General features: G+C 36.5%; 1 protein-coding gene across 10 annotated transcripts in view; it reads right to left on the bottom strand.

Moving 5' to 3' along the window:
* The window catches only part of tenm2a (teneurin transmembrane protein 2a), a 1,216,147-nt gene that overhangs the window by 397,431 nt on the left and 798,005 nt on the right, over window positions 1-20,711 (bottom strand). For all 10 annotated transcript variants that reach the window (XM_087281568.2, XM_087281560.1, XM_087281559.1 and 7 more), the window contains one exon: window positions 13,183-13,458. In XM_087281568.2, coding sequence (XP_087137694.1) covers window positions 13,183-13,458 — 276 coding nt within the window. The remainder of the gene's footprint in view (window positions 1-13,182; window positions 13,459-20,711) is intronic.

The following is a 20,711-nucleotide window of genomic DNA, read 5'->3' as shown; positions in this document are numbered from 1 at the left end:
CAACCACCAGCCGTATGAAAATCTGAATGTTGTTTATTGACTTCTTGTTTCCATTTAGCACCACATACGAGGTTAAACATTTGTAAATGGCAAAAGGACAATAAGACGAGAAAAAAGGAAAAGTGGAATTAAATTCACGAGTAGATTGCACTCGACGTGGAGTGCCGCTTCCATTAGACAAACAGGATGTAAAAATAAATAATTAAATAAATGATATATTCCATCGAGGGATATTAGTTGTGCAACGAAACTCTTAATTGGAATTCACCTCAAAGACATTATTTCAAGAAACGCATCCCACAGCTCTCCAACCAATCAGCGTCCTTTTGTTTTATCAGTGCATGCACGCAAAAAAATGGTGAAATATTCATTAAACACATCCTGCAAATACACAATCCCTCCGTGCATCTGTGGGGTGTTTCTTTAGCCCACATGCAGTCAACTCATTTCAGCGAGTATCAAATAATTCCAGTCTCCCCTCTCAGATATGAATATCCCAGCATGCAACTTTGATTTCTCTCTTCTTCTACTGATGCTCTTTTCTTCCTTATTAACGAGACCTCTCCTGATGCTCCCATTACAGGATTGATTGCAGTTATTTGCAGAAAGCCTCATTCATACTATAATCTTCGGCACAAATCTCACTCACGCTATGCGTCTGCATAAAGGGGCTCAATCGGTTGAGTTCAATCTTGTTGGTTTAATGCAAGTGTGCCCCCGCATCGCTATAAAAATTCACATTAACCAATGCTTGATTCATGACTATTCATTTCCAGTAAGTAGAGCAGTTAAAACAATAAATAAAGAAAAGAGTGAAACAATCGCAGTCGTGTTAATGATGTAACATAATAGTCAATCCCACGATCCTATCTGAATATCTGACATACAAGAGCAGTAAAATTTCTGCAGGATTATGGTCATGAGATCAGAGATTCAGATTCTTGGGCCTTTATGGAAAGATAGATTACATGTAGCCAACAGATAAAAAAAAAATAAAAAAAAAGATTAAACAACAACCAAAAAGATTAAGATTATTAAAGAAAGATTCATAATATTTAGTACGTAAGTAAATAACTAAATTGAATAAATAATGGAATAAGCAAATAAACAAATAAATTAGTGAACAAGCGAATGAACAAATAAATGAACAAACAAACGATTCCCATTCCCTATTGCAAAACAAAAGATTGCTATTAATGTTAATGCAACGCAGAATTATTTTGTGTCTAAATTGTGCTGTACTGCAGGGGTTCTCAAAGTTTTTAGCCTGCGACCCCCAAAATAACAATGTCAGTGACTCACGACTCACAAAATATGCAAACGTTGCACACACAACTATTATTAATAATAATATTGTTAATATTATAAATAATATTATTCACAACTAAGATTAACGACCAAACAAAAAGATTAAGATTATTAAAAAAAAGATTCATATTATTTAAAAGTAAATAAGTACATAAGTAAATAAATAACTAGATAAAATAAATAAATTAAGTAGGTAAATAATAGAATAAATAAGCAAATAAACAAATAAATCAGTCAGTGAGCAAACGAACAAACAAACAAACAAATGAACAAACGATTCCCATTCCAGTCAATGCAGCGCACAGTAATTTTGTGTCTAAATTGTGCTGTACTGCAGGTTGCCAAAGTTATCAACCCGGGACCCCCAAAGTAACAATGTCAGTGACTCGCGACCTCCATTTTTCTCAAAGGTGGTTATAAATAAACAAATGTTGTCTATATAAGCATGAGCATATTGACAACACAAAAATGCAACAGTCTAATAACCATATAAGTTTTTTATAGTCATTTATTTATTTTATTTAATATATTAATGTATTAGAGTGCCGTTAAGTTTGTCAGAAAGTTTAACCTGGTTTAATGAACAAACGAATGAACAAACAAACCAAACACAAAACTATTGAAAGCAATATACAAAAACTATACAAAAATGCAACACTCTAATAACCATATAAGGTTTATAGTCATTTATTAATTTGATTTAATAATAATCTCAAATATTATATTTTTATGTGCCCTAAATACTGTCAGAAAGTTTAACCAGGCCATAAAAAAATCCATCTGCTGCACATGACACTATTGCTGCGTGGTTACTCTAAACACCCCAGGGATCGCAATCCAATGGAAAAATAAATTAAAAGACTAATAATTTTTTATTTGTATGTTGCTGTTTCTCTAATGTAACTATTAACTATCTTCTGTGGGTTAGGAATAAAATAAGGTAATTCTAAGAGTTGAATAAAATTTATTTGCGTTTTGGAAATCAACAAGCAACCCCTCGTCATTGTCCTGCGACCCCCCATAGATTCCTGACCCCCACTTTGGGAGCCACTGCTGTAATCCATATGAATGCAAACTATTGCACCTGCTCTCTTTTTGGCAACATCTTTTTCGGTTTTATGTATGGCTCAACACACTTGACTAGTTCCACTCCACCCAGAGAAATTAGTGAGAAGAAGTTTTCTTTTATCTAGTTTTTTATTCCTTCTTCTCTTTTTTTTTTTGACAATTGTTTTTTTTTTTTAATCAACAAACTCAACAAACTTGACTAATTCCTTTCTGCCAAGACTGCTATGCCTTAAAGCCAATAAGAATATAGCATAATTCCTAAACAACCAATAAAATAATCCAAATGTGCATGCTAAAGTGCTGTGCCTATGAGGCGTCATTGATGCAGACATGTGGGTTTGTCTATTCCTGAATATTGATAAAATAGCTAGGATCACAATATTGCACACAGCTTAGGAGCATACAGGTACACTGTAAAAAGGATTTTTTTTGACTTTACTTAAAAAATGGTATACTCATTGCCTTATAATTATAAAGTAAAATTTTAAGTCAATTGGTGGCATGGTGGCTCATTGGTTAGCACTGTCTCCTCACAGCAAGACGGTCGCTGGTTTGAGCCCTAGCTGGACCAATTCACATTTCTCAGTGCAGTTTGCATGTTCCCCCCATGCTCGTGTGGGTTTCCTCTGGGTGTTCCGATTTCCCCCACAGTCCAAAGCCATGCAATGTGGCTGAAAGGGTTGTGGCTGAAAGGGCATGCGCTGCGTATAACATATTCTGGAATAGTTGGTGGTTCATTCTGCCGTGGTGACCCCAGATAAACAAGGGAGTAAGCTGAAGGAAAATTACTGAAGGAACATGAATGAAGTTAAGTCAATTAGTTTCCTGCTTTTTTAATATATATATAAAATCAAGTTGTTTCTTTTGAGGCAAGGGGTTTACTTTAAAGTAATGTAACAAATCAGTTTTTACAGTGTATAGACTAAATATAACAACAACAATACATCTTCAGGATCTCAAGGTCATATGCCTCATGCACTCGGTCATTCTTTTCCCCCCACTTACAAAGCCCCTTGCTGAGATTCCCACACAGACACAGCAGGAAATATTTAAGCTTCAAAGTAAATTATCTTAAATCCGTCTCACTTTTTTGGGGTAACAAAATACGAAGAAATCATCAAGAAGAAAACACAATTTTTCCGAGTCCCCGACAAAGCTCCTTAAATGCTTAGTGACGCAGATCAATGTGGGAGAATACAAATAATCCAGCAAACAACAGCCGTCCGCTCTTCTCGCAGCATGGGGCGCCAAGGTGGCTTTGTTTACCGAACGTGATGCGAAACGCTGATCGCCGAACCGCTGCCAAACACAACTCGCATGGGACTGCAACCCAATGATGGGATAATTTCTTATCTGGCTGGAGTACAAATACTTATGCAAACAAACATGCAGCAGAGTGCAGGAATGACAGCCGTCCTCGTCTGGACCTCCAGCCACCTCAACAAACAGCAATATGCAGCTGAATGAAATACTAAGGAGACAGCAGTAACTGACGGCACTCATAGAGCTACAGTCAGGTAAAAATCACTGAGTCTTTTGATCTGAGAGTCGTAGCACGTGGGCATTAATCAGTCACTTAAATCGAATAGGCTCCCAGTCATCCACGATGCTTAATAAGACCATTGCCTGGCCTCATTATTAAGCTCCCCGCACACCTCACCCGGCATCCAAAAGAAGTGAGGAGAATATTCGGAGAGGTTCTCATGGAAGAGACGCCGTCAATAAGCAGCAGAGATCGAATGAGGTTTGCACAATTCATCTCAAAGGGAATCACACCGTTTAATGTACTATTGACTCTTTTAAATAGAGCGGACTCAAAACTATCAGCTTGTGTGTGAGCTAATGTATGAATAAAGCTTTTGTTATGACGGAGAACAATGTGTGTTGCGCATGAATGAGGCACAAGCTCCAGTGGAAAAAAAAATACCACTGTAAAACGTTACATTGTAAAAGATAAAAAATAATAAAAAGTACAAAAGAAAAAAAACAGAGACTGTCTGTGCATGTGTGTGTAAGAGAGAGAGGTTTATTCAGTTTTTTGTATATTTTTTTATTTTTTATTTAGTTTTATTTAATTGAACTGAATCGAATTGAATTGACAGAAAGAGAGAGTCAGAGAGAGAAAGGGGAATTTTGACTTTTAACAATCTGTGGATTTACAACCATTTTTTAACACATTAATGAAGTCAAAAGGTCATAAGTGAAAATTAAAACAAGTGAAATTAGTGAAATAATGCACATAAATATATTTGCACATTAAGCCAGTTGACGCACAATCATTCACCAATCAAACTAGAATTTTTCAAAAACCTTATTGATCAATTTCACAGACACATTCATACACTATTTAGATCTAAAAGTCTCCAAATGATCAATTATCTTACTATAGGAATTGGCTGTTTCTCAATATGCTTTCTTCAGTGATCTTGCATCCTCGTGTTCTCATGTAACATCATTATCCTTCACCAAAGTTCAGTTTCAAAACTCAAGACCGCAAGAACGAAGGACGCATGAAAGTTCCCAGATGTGTTCTTGATATCGAGGATGCGTCAATGCAGACTTGAGCACCGAACTCACTCCAGATTCCCAGAAGTCATTGAGGCTAAATAAAGGAGGTGGGAAGTACATGTTATATTTATTATAAAAGTTTGCATATATAACTTATTCGTCTCAAGAGTTTCCCTAATTGAGACGGCGAAAGTAAACATTTACAATGAAAATCTTAATAAGGGCATAAACACATTAAGGGTGTTTATTTGTTGAAAATCACATTAAAATAACTTTTATTTGCATTGTGCAATGTATATTTATAATGTCTTTATGCATAGTATATATATATATATTAAAAAGTGGAAAACAATTAATTACTGTATGAATGCTGTAACGTTTAAATCATTTTCAATTAATAACAAGTAAAGGTCATGTAACCATCAGGAAGAACCAGGAAAGAACGCAGCATCTCACTTTTCAGAAGATGTGTTCTGTGTTCTAGAGGTCTCCCGAGTTTGTTCTTCCAATGTAACTTGGCAAGACCGGTCTCCCCAAGAACACAAGTCAACTCTTTGCATTCTTGGAAATGAGAAACAGCCATATTATTATTTATTTATTTATTTTATTTTTTTTTTTTGAATACAGGATTTTATAAATTCCCTAAACACCAAAATAACATCTGTCACCCAATCAGTTTTCAGAGAGAGAAAGAAAGAGACTGCTTGCTTTGAACAGCTGCTTTAAAGGGCACATCGGTTACCCCTTTTTTCATATTTATTATAAGTCTTATATGTCCCCAGAATGTGTCTGTAAAGTTTCAACTCAAAACACCCATCAGAGAATTTATTACAGCTGTTTAAAGTGTCTGTATTATAGCTAGGAAAAGGTTGTTGCTGTTTTTTTGCATTGGGCCTTTAAGGCTAGTCATTCCCGCCCACCGTTCCCACGTGCCTCTCAGCAACATGCCTCAATCGCCGCCCTCGGCTGCCTCAGGAAGCAGATCTCACCTAACGTTTGTGAGAAATACAACAGTAAGAACTTTACCAATCAGTATTTAATGCATTTTTTGTGGAGTTGCAACAATGAGTTTATGCACACACAGCGCAGACACACACACACATAGCACAGACACGTAGCGCAGACACACACGCACATACATAGCGTAGACACGGAGACACACACATAGCACAGACACGAAAGCGCAGACACACTCACACATACATTGCGTTGACACGCAGACACACACACACTCACAAACACACAGGCTCGTGCACACATAGGGCTCAACCTGTGCAGTGCACATGCCCTTTTTAGTCTTGGATAGAAAGTGCCCTTCCAAAATGATCAAAAGTGCCCCCGCGACGCAACACACCCTCGGTCCCGCCCAGTAGGCGCGCGACAACACCGCTCTTGAGTACGCGCGCGACAACACCGCTCTTGAGTATGCGCGACGCGACACCCCACCCACCCCCCGTTTTTCAAAAAATTTATCCTGCACATGCCCTTTGGACGGTCTCTGCACGGGCCTGCACACACACACATATAGCGCAGACACACACACACACACAGAGACACAGTAAGAGAGACACGCGGCTGTGCTGATGAAGTGAATCTGAAGTGAATCGCTGTACTTCATTATACACGTGCACCTATTTAAAACATGTTAAACTTGTAAAACTCACTCTTGATCACGTCTGCAAACTGTACAGACCTTTTATTCCTGGTTTCTTTGCGCTCGTCCTGTCGTGTCAATATGAGTATATGCATTACTAAGGAGACATGTTAATGCGCGCAGCTGTCAATCAATATTGGTGGGCGGGGGTACCGCACTCCTATGTAAAGTTGCGGTCGATCTAAAAACCGCTCCAATTGGTCCACCGTTTTTATGTTGTTAAATTTGAAAAAAAAAAAAAAAAAAAGGTTGGGTGTGTTTATTTTACCCCATTATGACAGTATATACACTATACTTACATACATGTATGTCCAAACAGCTTGAAAAGTAGATTTTTCACTATAGGTGCCCTTTAAATTAAATTGGAAAAACTATCACTTGTGTAACTGTGAACTTGATCTATTTGAGTCAATGTTCAATTAAATTATAATTTAACATCAATGCACCACAGACACTTTTTTTCTGATTTCTTTTTTCATAATTAAAACATAATTGCTTTAAATTGGTTAATTTATATCTTAATTAGAGATGTTTGTATTAAAATAGCAAAGAGAGTGTCACTGTACTGAAATGTGCACTTTATTTTTTTAAATAATTGATCTTAATAGTCTTCATTAAGCTTAGATTAAAAGAAAGCGAACATGCTTTTGTACTTCAGCACAATAATAACCCTGATAAATGGTTTTCGGTTTATCTTGAGCTAAATCACATGAAATAACACTTATTTTTTGCGCTCTTCTTACTTTAACAGTTAGAAGCAAAGCATGTTGGGAGGCTATATGACATTTAACCTTTAATAAACATAATATTTATTACACATTATATAAAACAATATACATTATAAGTCAAGGCAGCACAGTGGCACAGTGGGTAGCACGATCACCTCACAGCAAGAAGGTCAATGGTTTGAGCCCCAGCAGGGTCATTTGGTACTTCTGTGTGGCGTTTGAATGTTCTTCCCATGTTTGTGTGGTTTTCCTAGATGAGTTTGGTAAGCTAATTTGTTCGTAGTGTATGTGTGTATGGATGATTCCCAGTAATGGGTTGCAGCTGGTAGGGCATTTGCCGTGTAAAACATATGCTGGATAAGTTGATGGTTCATTCCGCTGTGGCGACCCCAGAATATTAAAGGAACTAAGTCGAAAAAAACTGAATAAATAAATTAATCATTACAAAAGACAAACCCAAATACACTCATTTTATTTTATTTTTTAAACTGCCACATTGTGAAACATCTTGTCTTTTCTCTAGCATGAAGTCTTCTCGAGCACCCGTCTGCTGTGTGTGATGTGTCAAGCCATGTGGAAGACAAAGTAGTGACAAATATGTGATTCACATTTGAAACTGCAATGATTAACAGCAATGGATAAAAACATCAAAAACATCAATAAACATATGCTAAAACACCCTCACTATTTCTAGAAGCACCATGGAAGCAGGCCTGTTTGTGTGTCTGTTGAAACATTCCATTTCTAAGATGCTATCGGAGATTTGGGCTTCCTCTAAATCCTTATCGATCCTCAGGATTTGGCATTATTTTATGAAGTAAGATGGAGGATTTACTATCAAATGGTATCCAATTGATTAGATCAGGGTCATTATTATCCACTGACAGCAGTATTATATATATATATATATATATATATATATATATATATATATATATATATATATATATATACACTTCTTTTTATATTTTTAGTCTTCTTACATTAGTCACAAGAGATACATTGTGGGGATTAAAAGTGATGGAGAACATTCAGGAGCTAACAATGCTTTTTATGTGAATTACTTAAAAACAGTATTTTACTATGAAAAATAATACTTTATTATTATTATTATTATTATTATTATTATTATTATTATTATTGTTATTGTTATTATTATTATTATTATTATTATTATTATTATTATTATTATTATTATTATTATTATTACTATTATTATTATATGTCTTATACAAACATCAAATCTAGGCTCATTATGGATACGCATCCCTATATATATTTCTGGAGATTGCAAAATATATCCTAGGAGGTATCACCTTTTGCAGTTTTTGTTTTTACGAAGCCACCAGAGGCTGTTGTGTATGCTTTTTGAGATCTAATTTTTTTTTTTTTTTCTCGTGAGCGCCATTCGAAACTGCTCTTCTCATGTAAATCCACCAGAGTCTGCTGTGGACTGACAGACTGACTGACTGACTGACTTACCGACCATTATCCCCAACTACCCGCTTCCCTAAACCCAACCAGTGTTTTCAAAAGCAATCCAGTAAAAGAAAAGCCACCTGATTTTTACCACATCTTCAGATCTTACCACAATCTCACCCTGTTATTTACTTCTTAATTTACTTTTTGTCTTTTGTTTTTGTTTTGCCTGCTTTCTGGCACCATTCCGGACCCAAACCGTATTGTCGTGGTCAACTCTGCTCTGTGTCTGAAGTCTGCTCAAATACACACCGTCAGCTATTAGCGCAAAAAGAAACAGAAGCCATTGGCAATATCATACCGCCACGTAGCATTCTTTGGCAAAGACAAAATGCATACCTCTGGCTACATAATTTGTGCTCTCCAGAAATCTATACAGGGCCACATGTTCACAAGGAGCCTGTGTTGCAAACATCACTGTCCATACTGACTATTTGTGATGTATAAAATATGTGGAGGTGACACAGTGGCGCAGTAGGTAATGCTGTCACCTCACAACAAGAATCGCTGATTCGAGCCTTGGTTAGGTCAGTTGCCGTTTCTGTGTGGAGTTTGCATGTTCTCCCTGCTGTTGCGTGGGTTTCCTCCGGGTGCTCCGGTTTCCCCCACAGTTTAAAGACATGCAGTACAGGTGAATTGGGTAAGCTAAATTGTCCGTAGTGTATGCGTATGTGTATTTGTGTGTTTCCCAGTGATGGATTGCAGCTGGAAGGGCATCCGGTGCATAAAACAAAAGCTGGATAAATTGGCGGTTCATTCCACTATGGGGACCCCAGATTATGAATGAATGAATGAAAATTTGTAGAAAAATATGTCACTATATTTAAATGTAAATGTTAAATGAACAATACATATTAAATGGTACTCAGACCAATTCATATTATTTTGTTTAAAAACGTCTGTAGTGATTCTAACGTGGTCTTTTGAAATATGTATTTATCAAGTATTGTCAACAACAAAAAAAAGCAGCAGAAAAAAAAACTTTTTAATTGTACAATTTTTACTTAATGGCTGCTTAACTTATTTTTGCAATTACAGTATAACCTTACAATCTACTTGTGTTTACTGCATTATATTTCATGGTGCTCTATTCATATGCAGGAGTGTATTCAATCAGCTAAATATTTAGCAAAATAATAATGACTAAAACTTTTCATTTGAGTTCAGAAAGAGGCCATGTACTATACATTTATTTCCTATAAACCATGCACACCACATCCGAATAACAACATTATATAACACTAAACAAATAATTAGAAGTGCGGTGCAGCTCAATTTTCACTAAAAGCTGCTTTGTCTGTAGAACCTGGAAGAGTGCCTGCTATTTTTACCTCAACAACTTTGTGCCCAATCAGATATTGACAAGTAAGCTCATGTCTAGACCCAACATCTCAAAAGCACAAATGGATGTTTTAGTCAAAGCGGGTGGCACACTTTGAAAGCTGCCTTTACGTCTGGGAGAGTATTTGGGAAGAGGCAGACGGAGGGTGATAATAGTTGAAAATTTCCCTCTGACCCCTATTCACTCTCCCTCTGTGAGTGACACATGTCTTTCAAAGTGATTGGTGCTGCTGACATATCCATATAACAAGGCAAAAGAGGAAAATGAGAGAGAGAGAGAGAGAGAGAGAGAGAGAGAGAGAGAAGTATATATATATATATATAGTGTATAACCATGCACACAAAAAATGTAAAAGGAAAAAAAAGATAAGGGGTAAAGATAAGGGTGAGGCTTCAAAGTGTGTTAGAGGTAGAAAGACAGAAATGACAGATTTACTAGCTTCTATTTTCAACACACGCTTTCTTCCTTGTGAGAACAGATCCACTGAAAGAAATATCCTGCTTCTAATTCAGTTCGGCTACAAGAAAGCTTCTCAAGCACAGGCACACAGAAGTATCAATCACACTCTATCTAGTTTTCATGTTACCATTATCACAGGGAGAAAAAAAAATACTACAGCCACAAACAACAATCCAGAAAAATGTGAGCAGAACATAATAGATCCAGATGCTTAAGGTCAATTCCCAGAAAGACACTGCCAGTGCTTATATATCTTTACACAAACCACACACATACAATCTTCATGATGGTTGACTGGTCACAATGCAATAATTGCAGGTAGATTTTAGTAGCCTGTGTTGAAACTGGTCTTGATTTTTCTGACCAATATTTTGTCTATTACGAATCTATGCAATTATATGAATGTACAGCTTGATCACCACTAATGTAAGTGCATCAATCACCTGCTAAATTGATATCAAATATTTCAATTGCAGAAACCTTTACCAGCAGTATGCTATTCAAAACAACAGTACTGCTATACTGTATAATGTAGTACACTATAAATGATTCGGTCCCACTTTATATTAGTCTCCATCAACCGGAAGCCGACCGCTATTTATTTATTTTTTGGTATTGTGAAGCAGTTCCTAGAGAAACTAAATTTTAAATAAGCAAACAGTGGGCATGGCTTGTTTTTTTCTACCGCGGGCTGAATGGACATAGTAAAGTAGGAATATCATTCACAAAGATCAGGAAATGGGTTTTAGAAGAGTTACTACAACCTAATAGACTCCTCCTGTTCATCATTTCTGTTTGTTGTCAAAACTAACAGCGTTAGCCATATCCATTACCTTAAATCTCATAAATTACCTGAAAAAAAAAAAAAAACAGGAAGTGCATTTTCAGATTTCACTTAAAGATTAGAAGACTAAATTTTTTTTTTTTTTTTTTCTTGACATGACATGCACATATATATTGTTCACTACAAAACTGGCAGTGTGAGCTAATAAAATCATATGGCTAGTTTTGATTTCTTGGTAACTTTACGTGGCATTAACCAGTATATACTTATACAGAAATTAAACATTTGTTACATTGTACTTATTTTGTAAATAAATGCGTTTACATTGTATTTATGATCGATTAAATACCTGCATGTGCTTACTTCTGTAATTAATTCCTGTAATAACATTTATAATTACACTGCCATCCCTTACATCTGATCCCACTTCCTACCCATACCAACAAACCTTTCCTTAACCTTACCCGTATCCCACCTCAAAAGCACCATACATGTTTTGCAATACAATATGAATGCAAGTATTGAATTTTTTTTTTACTTAAGCACCTAGTAGTTAAGGACACTTAATATAAAGTTTGACCATTGTTTTTTTTTTTTTTTAAGCGAGAGTAGTTTTGAATTTTTTAGCATCAAATATTTATACTGTAGAAACGGCAAGGCTAGTGTGTTATTCAGAACAGCACTCCAAATAAGTATTAATTAATATGGCAGAATTCAAATTAGTATTCTACTCCCAATTCTGCATTTTTTCCCTGTTGTCGTTGGTGCAGGGCAACACATTATTACAAACTAAAAAAAAGGTTTTATACCTAATTTACCAAAGATGGTTCATTTGTGACTCACACATCTTGCTAAGATTATCAGGCACAGCCTGGACAACGTTTAATTGGGATTTCAATGGGAATGAGCCACAGTACCAAGCCGAGAGACGATGTCCAGCCTGCATCCACTGCTGTCAGAGCAGACAGGCATGCGATCTGGTGACTGGCACATGCTGTGCCCACACGCTTTCCATGCCGTAAAAACCCAAGACAGTGCTAGGAAACAGCGGCCGGGAGATTAGCATGGCAATTATCTGTAAGGCAATTATCAGCCAGTGAGATGAAGACGACTGCTTTCCAAGGTGTTTCTTTATGTTTTTAATAGCTGTAGAGCAGTTTGATAAATTTCCTCAGCGAGTTTGTGCAATGTTGAGATTCACAGCTGATGGATCTGTTTGAGTTCTGATATAGTGAGAAGTCAATTAATTAGAACGTTTTTGTCTTTTCATTAACCTCTTCTGTCACTTTCAACAAACTACACTAAGATGCCACCGGATTTATAAGAAAGTGTGTAGTTGAGGAACACGTTGCAGAATTCCTGCCAGGATGTCAATAATAACATTCATGCAAGTTAATGTGCAGAGATGCGTAGGGAGAGAACAGCTCTAGTGTTTTCACTCCACGAAGACACATGTCCTTTGACATTTAAAAAGAACTTATTTCGATGTGCATTCTTTTCATATTAATCGAGTGTGACATGTCATGTTACATGTGGTTTACTTATACCCATTTTTCACTTTAAACCACTGCAAAAAACAAAGAAGTGATTGGAGTCATCTAGGTATGATTACTGATGCACAGTACCACCCAGGTAAGAGCAGCACAAAAGGTATCTGAAATGCATTCAGCTCTAAATGAGTCAAAAGCAAATAAATGTGAATGTTTTATCACATGTTGCACATTTTTGGCATCTGTTCTCACACACCTTACACTCTAAACGCCTTTAAGATTTCTCTCGCACTCACGGTTTCTCATAAACATGACACATGACTGCATTGCTAATTCTCACACACTTTTGCACACTCTCTTACCTGATTCGTCGTCTGACTTATTCTCGTTCTCTGAGTCGGTGAGGGTGAGCGCTGAGTTCTCCCTGCTGGAGAGGCCTGAGCTGCGGCGGGACTTGATGCCGTGGCCCCCCCAAAGCTGGATGGCTCGCTCTGGTGAAATGGGGCCCTCCGGGTCAGAGTCTGCATCGGAGCCTCCACTCAGAGAGTAACCTCGCTGCAAGAGCCCAATGTCCGGGCAGTATGCGTTCTGATGTGGGGCCGGCTCACAAATACCCAGCTCGGCTAAAGTAAAATTTCCTAAAGGGGTCAAAATAAAGCACAATCGGTTACTCGCTGATGCATGGTGAAAGACTGTCCTGAGAGAATTCACTGATATCTGATAACTGAGTCTTGTTCTCTCAAGGTTTTTTTTCTACACTCCCATCAGGTGAAGTTTTTTTTCCCTCTCCGCTGTCGCCACTGGCTCGCATGGTTCAGCATTGGTAGAGCTACGCATCGATGAATTGGCTCTTCAGTGTTTGAACTCTCAGTAATGATTAAATCACACTGAACTGAGCTAAACTGAACTAAACTGAACTTAAACACTAAAAACTGAACTACACTGTTCCAGTTACTATGACCATTTATGTGAAGCTGCTTTGACACAATCTACATTGTAAAAGCGCTATACAAATAAAGCTGAATTGAATTGAATTGATATTGATTTTTCAGGGAACTATGCACAGCAACTCTCTACAATTCTAGTAAGTTTAAGTCTCAACTGTGCTATTTAGTTGTACAAAAGATATGAGGGGAAAAAATGTAATCAGAAAAATTTGCCCCCCTTTTTATTTTTCTCAATTTCTGTTTATGAGAGAGATTTTAACACATTTCTAAACATAATAGTTTTAAATAACTAATTTCTAATAACTGATTTATTTTATCTGTGCCATGATTACAGTAAATCATATTTTACTGGATATTTTTCAAGACACTTCTATACAATGACAAAAAGTGACAATTAAAGGTAATAATGCAAGTCACTGTATACCGGTTTGTTCTAAAGACTATTGAAAAAATATAGCTTAAAGGGGCTAAAATTTTGACCTTGGTTTTCAAAAAAATAAATATTAAAAACTGCTTTTATTTCCAAAAGAAAAGCTCCAGAAGCCTCCAGAATAAAAATGTTATCAGACATATTGGGAAAATTCCCTTACTCTGATAAACATCATTAGGAAAAAAAAAATAATAATAAATAAATAAAAAATATATATATATATATATATATATATATATATATATATATATATATATATATATATATATATATATATATATATATATATATATATATATATATATATATATATATATATATATAAATATAATGAGTGTTGCATCATAACTGTTTTTCTTACAGTGTCTGCAATGGTTCATGCAAGGTTTTGTTCTTTCTAAAAACCCTCCTTTCTATGAGCCTGCCATGCTCTGATTGGCCTGGAGAGCAAACCTACTGCAATTGGTCAACCACTACTACAAAACAAATCATTACCATATTTGAATTTTGGTTTCAGGGCTTCCTCAGCAAATATGTACACAAGACCAGTTGCCTTATGCAAAAAAAATATGCTGTAAATGTAAATTTGTCAGAGCATTGGACTTGAATCTGATCAGATTTGTTGTTACAGTATAAAGAAAAAACATATTGTAACTCTATGAATTATAATATTAGATTTTTTGTTTGTTTTAGTTTTGCAGAGTTTATAATAGCGACACCTTAAAAAACAACACACACACAAAAACATTCAAACTAATAAACTAGATCACAGTCAATGCACTTTAAATACCTTCTGTACCATTTAATATCACCATATTATAAGATCAGAGCTGGTGATGTAAAAACTGATAAAAAAAAAAAAAAGAAAAACACTTACAAAGGTTGCACGATTAAATGAAAAAAGATCACGATCTCGATTCGACCCCCACATGATCTTAATCCAGCATCTCTATGCTTCAGCCAATTATATTTTCAAGTTTGGGAGAAGCATAAAGGCGGTCGCACAAGTCTTCACATTGTTTTATATACGTTTCTCATCAACATGGACACCTCCAAATGTTTTAAAAAAAGTGTCACATACTGTATTTAGAAGGTATAATTTACCCAAAAATGTCATTTCTGTCTTAATGTTATGATGTATTCATGGCCACAAAGTCAAACGAGCTGACATACTGTTTGTTTACTTGAGAGGACACAAGGATGCCCGCAAATGACGTCTACTTTAGTGAACAGAACCTGAAAAGGCTGTGAATTCCAGGTAATAATGTTGTAAATAATGTTCAGTTTGTGGTACTGAGTGATGGTTTGGGAGCCGCGCGGGAAGTATAATTTGCATGTATGTTTGTTTTTTTTTTTTGTCAGAGTGAAAGCAGCCATGACATGAGTGCACTCGGCAGTGAAAGTGAAACTAAAAGCTCACATAATTTAAATGATCATATCGCAGTTTAACAACAGTGACAAAATAATGTTTTTTTCTTTCATAGTGCACACAAAGTGTTGTGCATGAAAATAAATGTTTACTGGGTCAGTATATCTACTCAAGTTTTAAATATTTATCTAGTTATGCCTACATAATGCTGAATATAATGCAAAAAGGGAACTGGATAATGACAAATGTCTCATTTTGCCAGTGAATAAACATAGCTAATAATAATGTCAATGACAAATGGCAAGCATATGTCTCAAACATAATAATTTAACTTGTATTAAAAATGATTTCTGTTTACTTAATGTAAAAATACCTTAAGACCTCACGCTTTGTTTTGGTTTAATATAATAACATTTAACTGTTTAAAAGGAATGTCATTTAGCATATCAGTTTTGCTTTGGAATTAAAAAATAACCATGAAGTTATAACGTTCCACTCTGATCTGGTTTTCTTTCTTGACACAAAGCTTTCTGGCAGCATACTTGAGCAATTAAAGTCTACTTAAATCATTATATTTGTGTAATGTTTTATGAAATACGTGCTTGAGAACTATTGAAAAGAAATAATTGTACTTCTATTATGCATTCAGGTCAAAGTAATACTCATTACTCTTACAAATGCAACCTTGAGAAGAATCTCCTCACCCGTCAAGAGCTGTTTGTTTAGATAATGCTACAATCATCACTGAAAACACAACGGGGGTCAACGGTTTAAAATAATTAGATGTTTAATGTTAGTGTTCATGTACAGTATTCTCACCAATGCTGCATTTATTTGATGAAACATATAGCAGAAACAGCAACACCTCAAAACATTGTGTTTTCAAAAGTGTACAATGTTATTTTATTATTTTTATCAATGTCATGGCAAAGCTCATTTTTATTAGTTTATTAGTTATTATTAGCCATTACTCTATTATTCAGTGTCATGTGATTCTTCAAAAATCCTTCTAATAGAATGGAGGCTTATGCAGGTAACCACACTTGCGTAGTCAACTGTTTGCTAAAGATATACAATGAAGCAGCTCAGTGTTTCTTCATTACTAGTTCTAAAGTGACAATTTGGAATTAGTAATGGAGGCTTGGGCTCATCTGTTCAGCTGTCAGCTTGAGATTTGAATTTGTGGTGAAAGGAAGTAGTTCCTCATATTTTTTTTTAAAAAAGTGTACGTTATGTCTTATTTATTTGCAAAATTGTGGCGATGAACTATTCAGTACTGTTTCTAGGCATCGTCGAAGTAGGCTGTTGCTTGGGGTTCCACCAGCCATAGGAGTGCCAATGGGTGTAGCCCTTCCCCGGCCATACCCCACTGAACACAGAATTATTAATCACCCTGGTAAAAGCAACCCCTGCTCATAGCGGGACAGTAAACATAACATTTCAAGAGTGATTTTGAAGGGGACACAAATAATTCAGCAAACATTTTACTTTTAAGTCACTCCTATGATTTGAAATGGGGCACAAACTGCCAGTTTTGGTACAGTATGCAAGGTGGTTTGTGAGTGTAGCCTTCACACTGTAGTGTTTGCGCTGCTGTAGACATTACTATATGTCAAGCTGGTAATGTTATTACTGCTAACATAGCGGATTCACTGAATAATACATAGGCATTATCTCTTGTAGAGAAAAAAATCACTTCATGTAAGTATATAAGAAAGCATTGCTGGAGTTCACAACTATTAGCTTTGTTCTCATTAAGCACAGAGGAGGAGGAGAAGGTTTAAATGCTTGTAAGCATTTTTTTTACATTCAAAATAATTACAAGGATAACACATTATTTACTATGCACAGAATGGGTTTTAGGCAGAACCACACCCTTCTGACTGTTAGTTTGCTATGAGGGAATGATGCTCAAAAGCCCCGCACACTACTCAATATTCTGTTTTAGTTGGAAGTACATAAATGTACATTAATAGCCCCTTTCACACATACAGACCTGTCTGGAAAATTATCGAAAAGGTCTGTATATGTGAACAGGCCCTTTATGAAAATACCTGTAAATTTGTTCCGGCAATTTTCTGGAAAGAGAAGTTGTAACATTACTGGAAATTTGCTGGAATTAACGCATTTACATCAAGAACGTGCTGACGTGAGACGTCTACTTTAGCCAGTCAGACAACTCAGACGCATTCACATCTGCACGGTTAATGAAAATAAAAGCCTTTGAATATTTCTTCCAGACACATTTAACTGCTATATGTTAGTCAGATAAAATGTCTATGTTCCTTCTTAAAGGGCCAGGAAACCCTTTTTTCATGCCTCTAGTTTGGAAAAAGTCAGGAAAGTGGGTGTGTCTAGCTCTGTTTAGGTAGGAGTGTCAAGGGAGGGAAGAGGGGAAGGATTTGAATAAAATTGGGAGTTTCCATTTGGGCAGGCGCTTATTTTCACCCTGGCCAAACAAACAGACAAGAAAGAAAAGAAAGACAGTGACTGTGTTTAATGACAGTGGAATGTTTGATACCGCACGTCCTATAAGAGAAAAAAAACTCGATCACTCGATAGGTCAGACAGCCGCCTGTGTGTAGACTATCCTGTCACAAAATGCGGCGAAAATTAAACACTACGATCGGTAATAGTTTGCTTGCAGTGTTCATGTTTACACTCCATTTAGAGCAGCATTTACAGCAGATATTTCAATCCATAATATTGTAGTGATATTAGCGTACACTAAGTAACTTAGAAATCATTTTAACTTAGGTCTGTCTTTAAGTACTGAAAGAGTACTGCTGACGAAACGAACTAAAAGGAGAAGAGCAGCAAATCCGGATTTCACAATTTCCAGATGCGAAAAGTTCTAGAGTAAAAAATGTTCCGTACAAACGTATTTCTGCTGCATGTCGTGTGCACTGAACCACACGTGAGTCTGGTTGGGCTCTCATAGCTGGAAAATGAAAACAAAACTTTTGTTGCAGCACATTAATAAAGCAACACTGATGACCCGTATCTCCTAACAATTCCTATTTTTTTTCCACTTCTTTTGGCAACACAATGTGCAGTCTCTTTGCCGTCTGAACACTGTTTCAGGTACAAATAGTCTTCGAAGCTAGCATGTATGTTAATAAAGTTGCATCGCATACACAATAGAGTGCGCTGATTGGTTTGAACCAAGTCTTACTCATGAATGAATGCAGCACACTCAGAGACGCAATAAGGTACTCCCATGTTCAGATGTCCAGTCTACACGCTGGAATACACACTAAGATCTCATGGCTGTGACGCAGGTTCAAAAACTCGTTTTAAACCGGAAGTACAAATTTGCTCGAAATAACGCAAAAACAACCTATTTTCACTTTTTAGTGAAATATATGTGTCCTAATAGTGTTTTTAGCAGTGTGGGACACATATACGACTGTCAACAGCTCAAAAAATGTGTTTTGGTGTTTCGTGACCCTTTAGTGTCAACTGTTTTGAAAATTATCGGTAAAAATCTAATGATAAACCGCTGTTTATTTACCTTCAAGCTCTGCTTCAAATGCTTTAAGTCGGAGCTGGTGAGTGCCAGCACATTAGTTGTTCACAATACCTTTCCATCCACAGAATTTGTAATATAGTCAAGTGTGTAAACATTTAGCTGTGGTCCGCGTTTCTGCCTTTGGATGTATCACAAAGCAGCTGCATGGATGCTAAAGCTTTATATGAAAGTTAAAACAGTCAAGAAAAGGTAGACCTCTTCTATGTTTATAAATAAAAAGCACTGCCAGTTAGAGGTCATTTACTGGTGTTTTGGAATGGATGGGTGAATGGTCTTTTCCGGAAAAAAAATTCCAGAACATCCGTACCTGTGTAAACACATTTTTTTTTAATAAATTTAACGGTAAAGTCATTCCGGAAAATTTCCAGATATTTACCGGTATCACTGTATGAAAGGGGCTAATGACTTCTTATTCAAATAGACTTTAACATGTGGTCCTGTTAATTGCATTTTAAATGTGAATTATTTAATACAAAGTTTGACAATCTCAGCTGAATCACATAGACAGGGCAGGGCAATTATTCATTAATTTAGCAACTCCACTTACTGACTTCTTTGTTCATTTTGTCATGACAGTTAGCTTACTCAGCATCGTGGTTGCAAATAACAGAACAATGGCGAGTACATCAAGTATGAAAGTCTCTGCAACTCACAGCTGTATGTTAATAATTGTGATAGTTAGGTTTAGAGTTGTGGTAAGTATAGAAGTCAATAACTGTGATGGTTAGGTTAAAGAATTGGTTAATGGTTGGGGTAGGTGTAGACGTTAATTTATGTGATGGTTTGGATTAAGGGTTCGGGTAGGTGTAGACATTAATATCTGTGATGGTTGGGTTAAGGGTCGGGGTAGATGTATATGTTAATATCTGTGATGGTTGGGTTAAGGGTTGGGGTAGGTGTAAACGTTAATATTTGTGATGTATGGGTTAGGGGTTGGGGTAGATGTATATGTTTTTATCTGTTATGGTTGGGTTAAGGGTTGGGGTAGGTATAGACGTTAATAACCATGATGGTTGGGTTTGGGTTTGGTTAAGGTATCGAAGCCACAGCCATATCACCCTGCATCCCAAGACTGGTTACTCACTGAAGCTAAGCAGTACTGAGCCTGGTAAGTACCTGGATGGAAGACCACATAAGAAAACTAGGTTGCTGTTGAAAGTGGTGTGAGGCCAGCAGGGGGCGCTCAGTCTGCGATCTGTTTGAATCCTAATGCCCCAGTAAACGAGAAGGGGACACCAAACTGTCAGTGGGTGCCATCTTTCGATCGATAAACCGAGTTCCTGACTCACTGTGGTCAGTAAAATACCATGGAACTTCTTGTAAAAGAGTAGGGGTATAACTCCAGTGTCCTGGCCAAATTCCCTCCATCGGCCATCATGATCATGGCCTCCCAATAATCCCCATCCACCGAAATGGCGCTATCACTGTCTCTCTAATCTTTAATCAATTAAACCTTAATAAAATAAGTCCTGGAGGCTTGTTTGATACTTACAGGTAAGTATGCTGAAGCAGGGTTGGAACTAAAATGTGCAGGACTGTGGCCCTCCATGAACTGAGCTTGACACCTCAACTATAAAGCATTTGATTGATGAGAAGATTTGATGAGAAACTGA

The sequence above is a fragment of the Danio rerio genome, chromosome 14 (assembly GCF_052040795.2).
Source record: "Danio rerio strain M-AB ecotype USA chromosome 14, GRCz13ab, whole genome shotgun sequence".
Lineage (NCBI taxonomy): Eukaryota > Metazoa > Chordata > Actinopteri > Cypriniformes > Danionidae > Danio > Danio rerio.
Note: the sequence above shows the minus strand (reverse complement) of the source record. Positions and strands in the feature narration are given on the sequence as shown.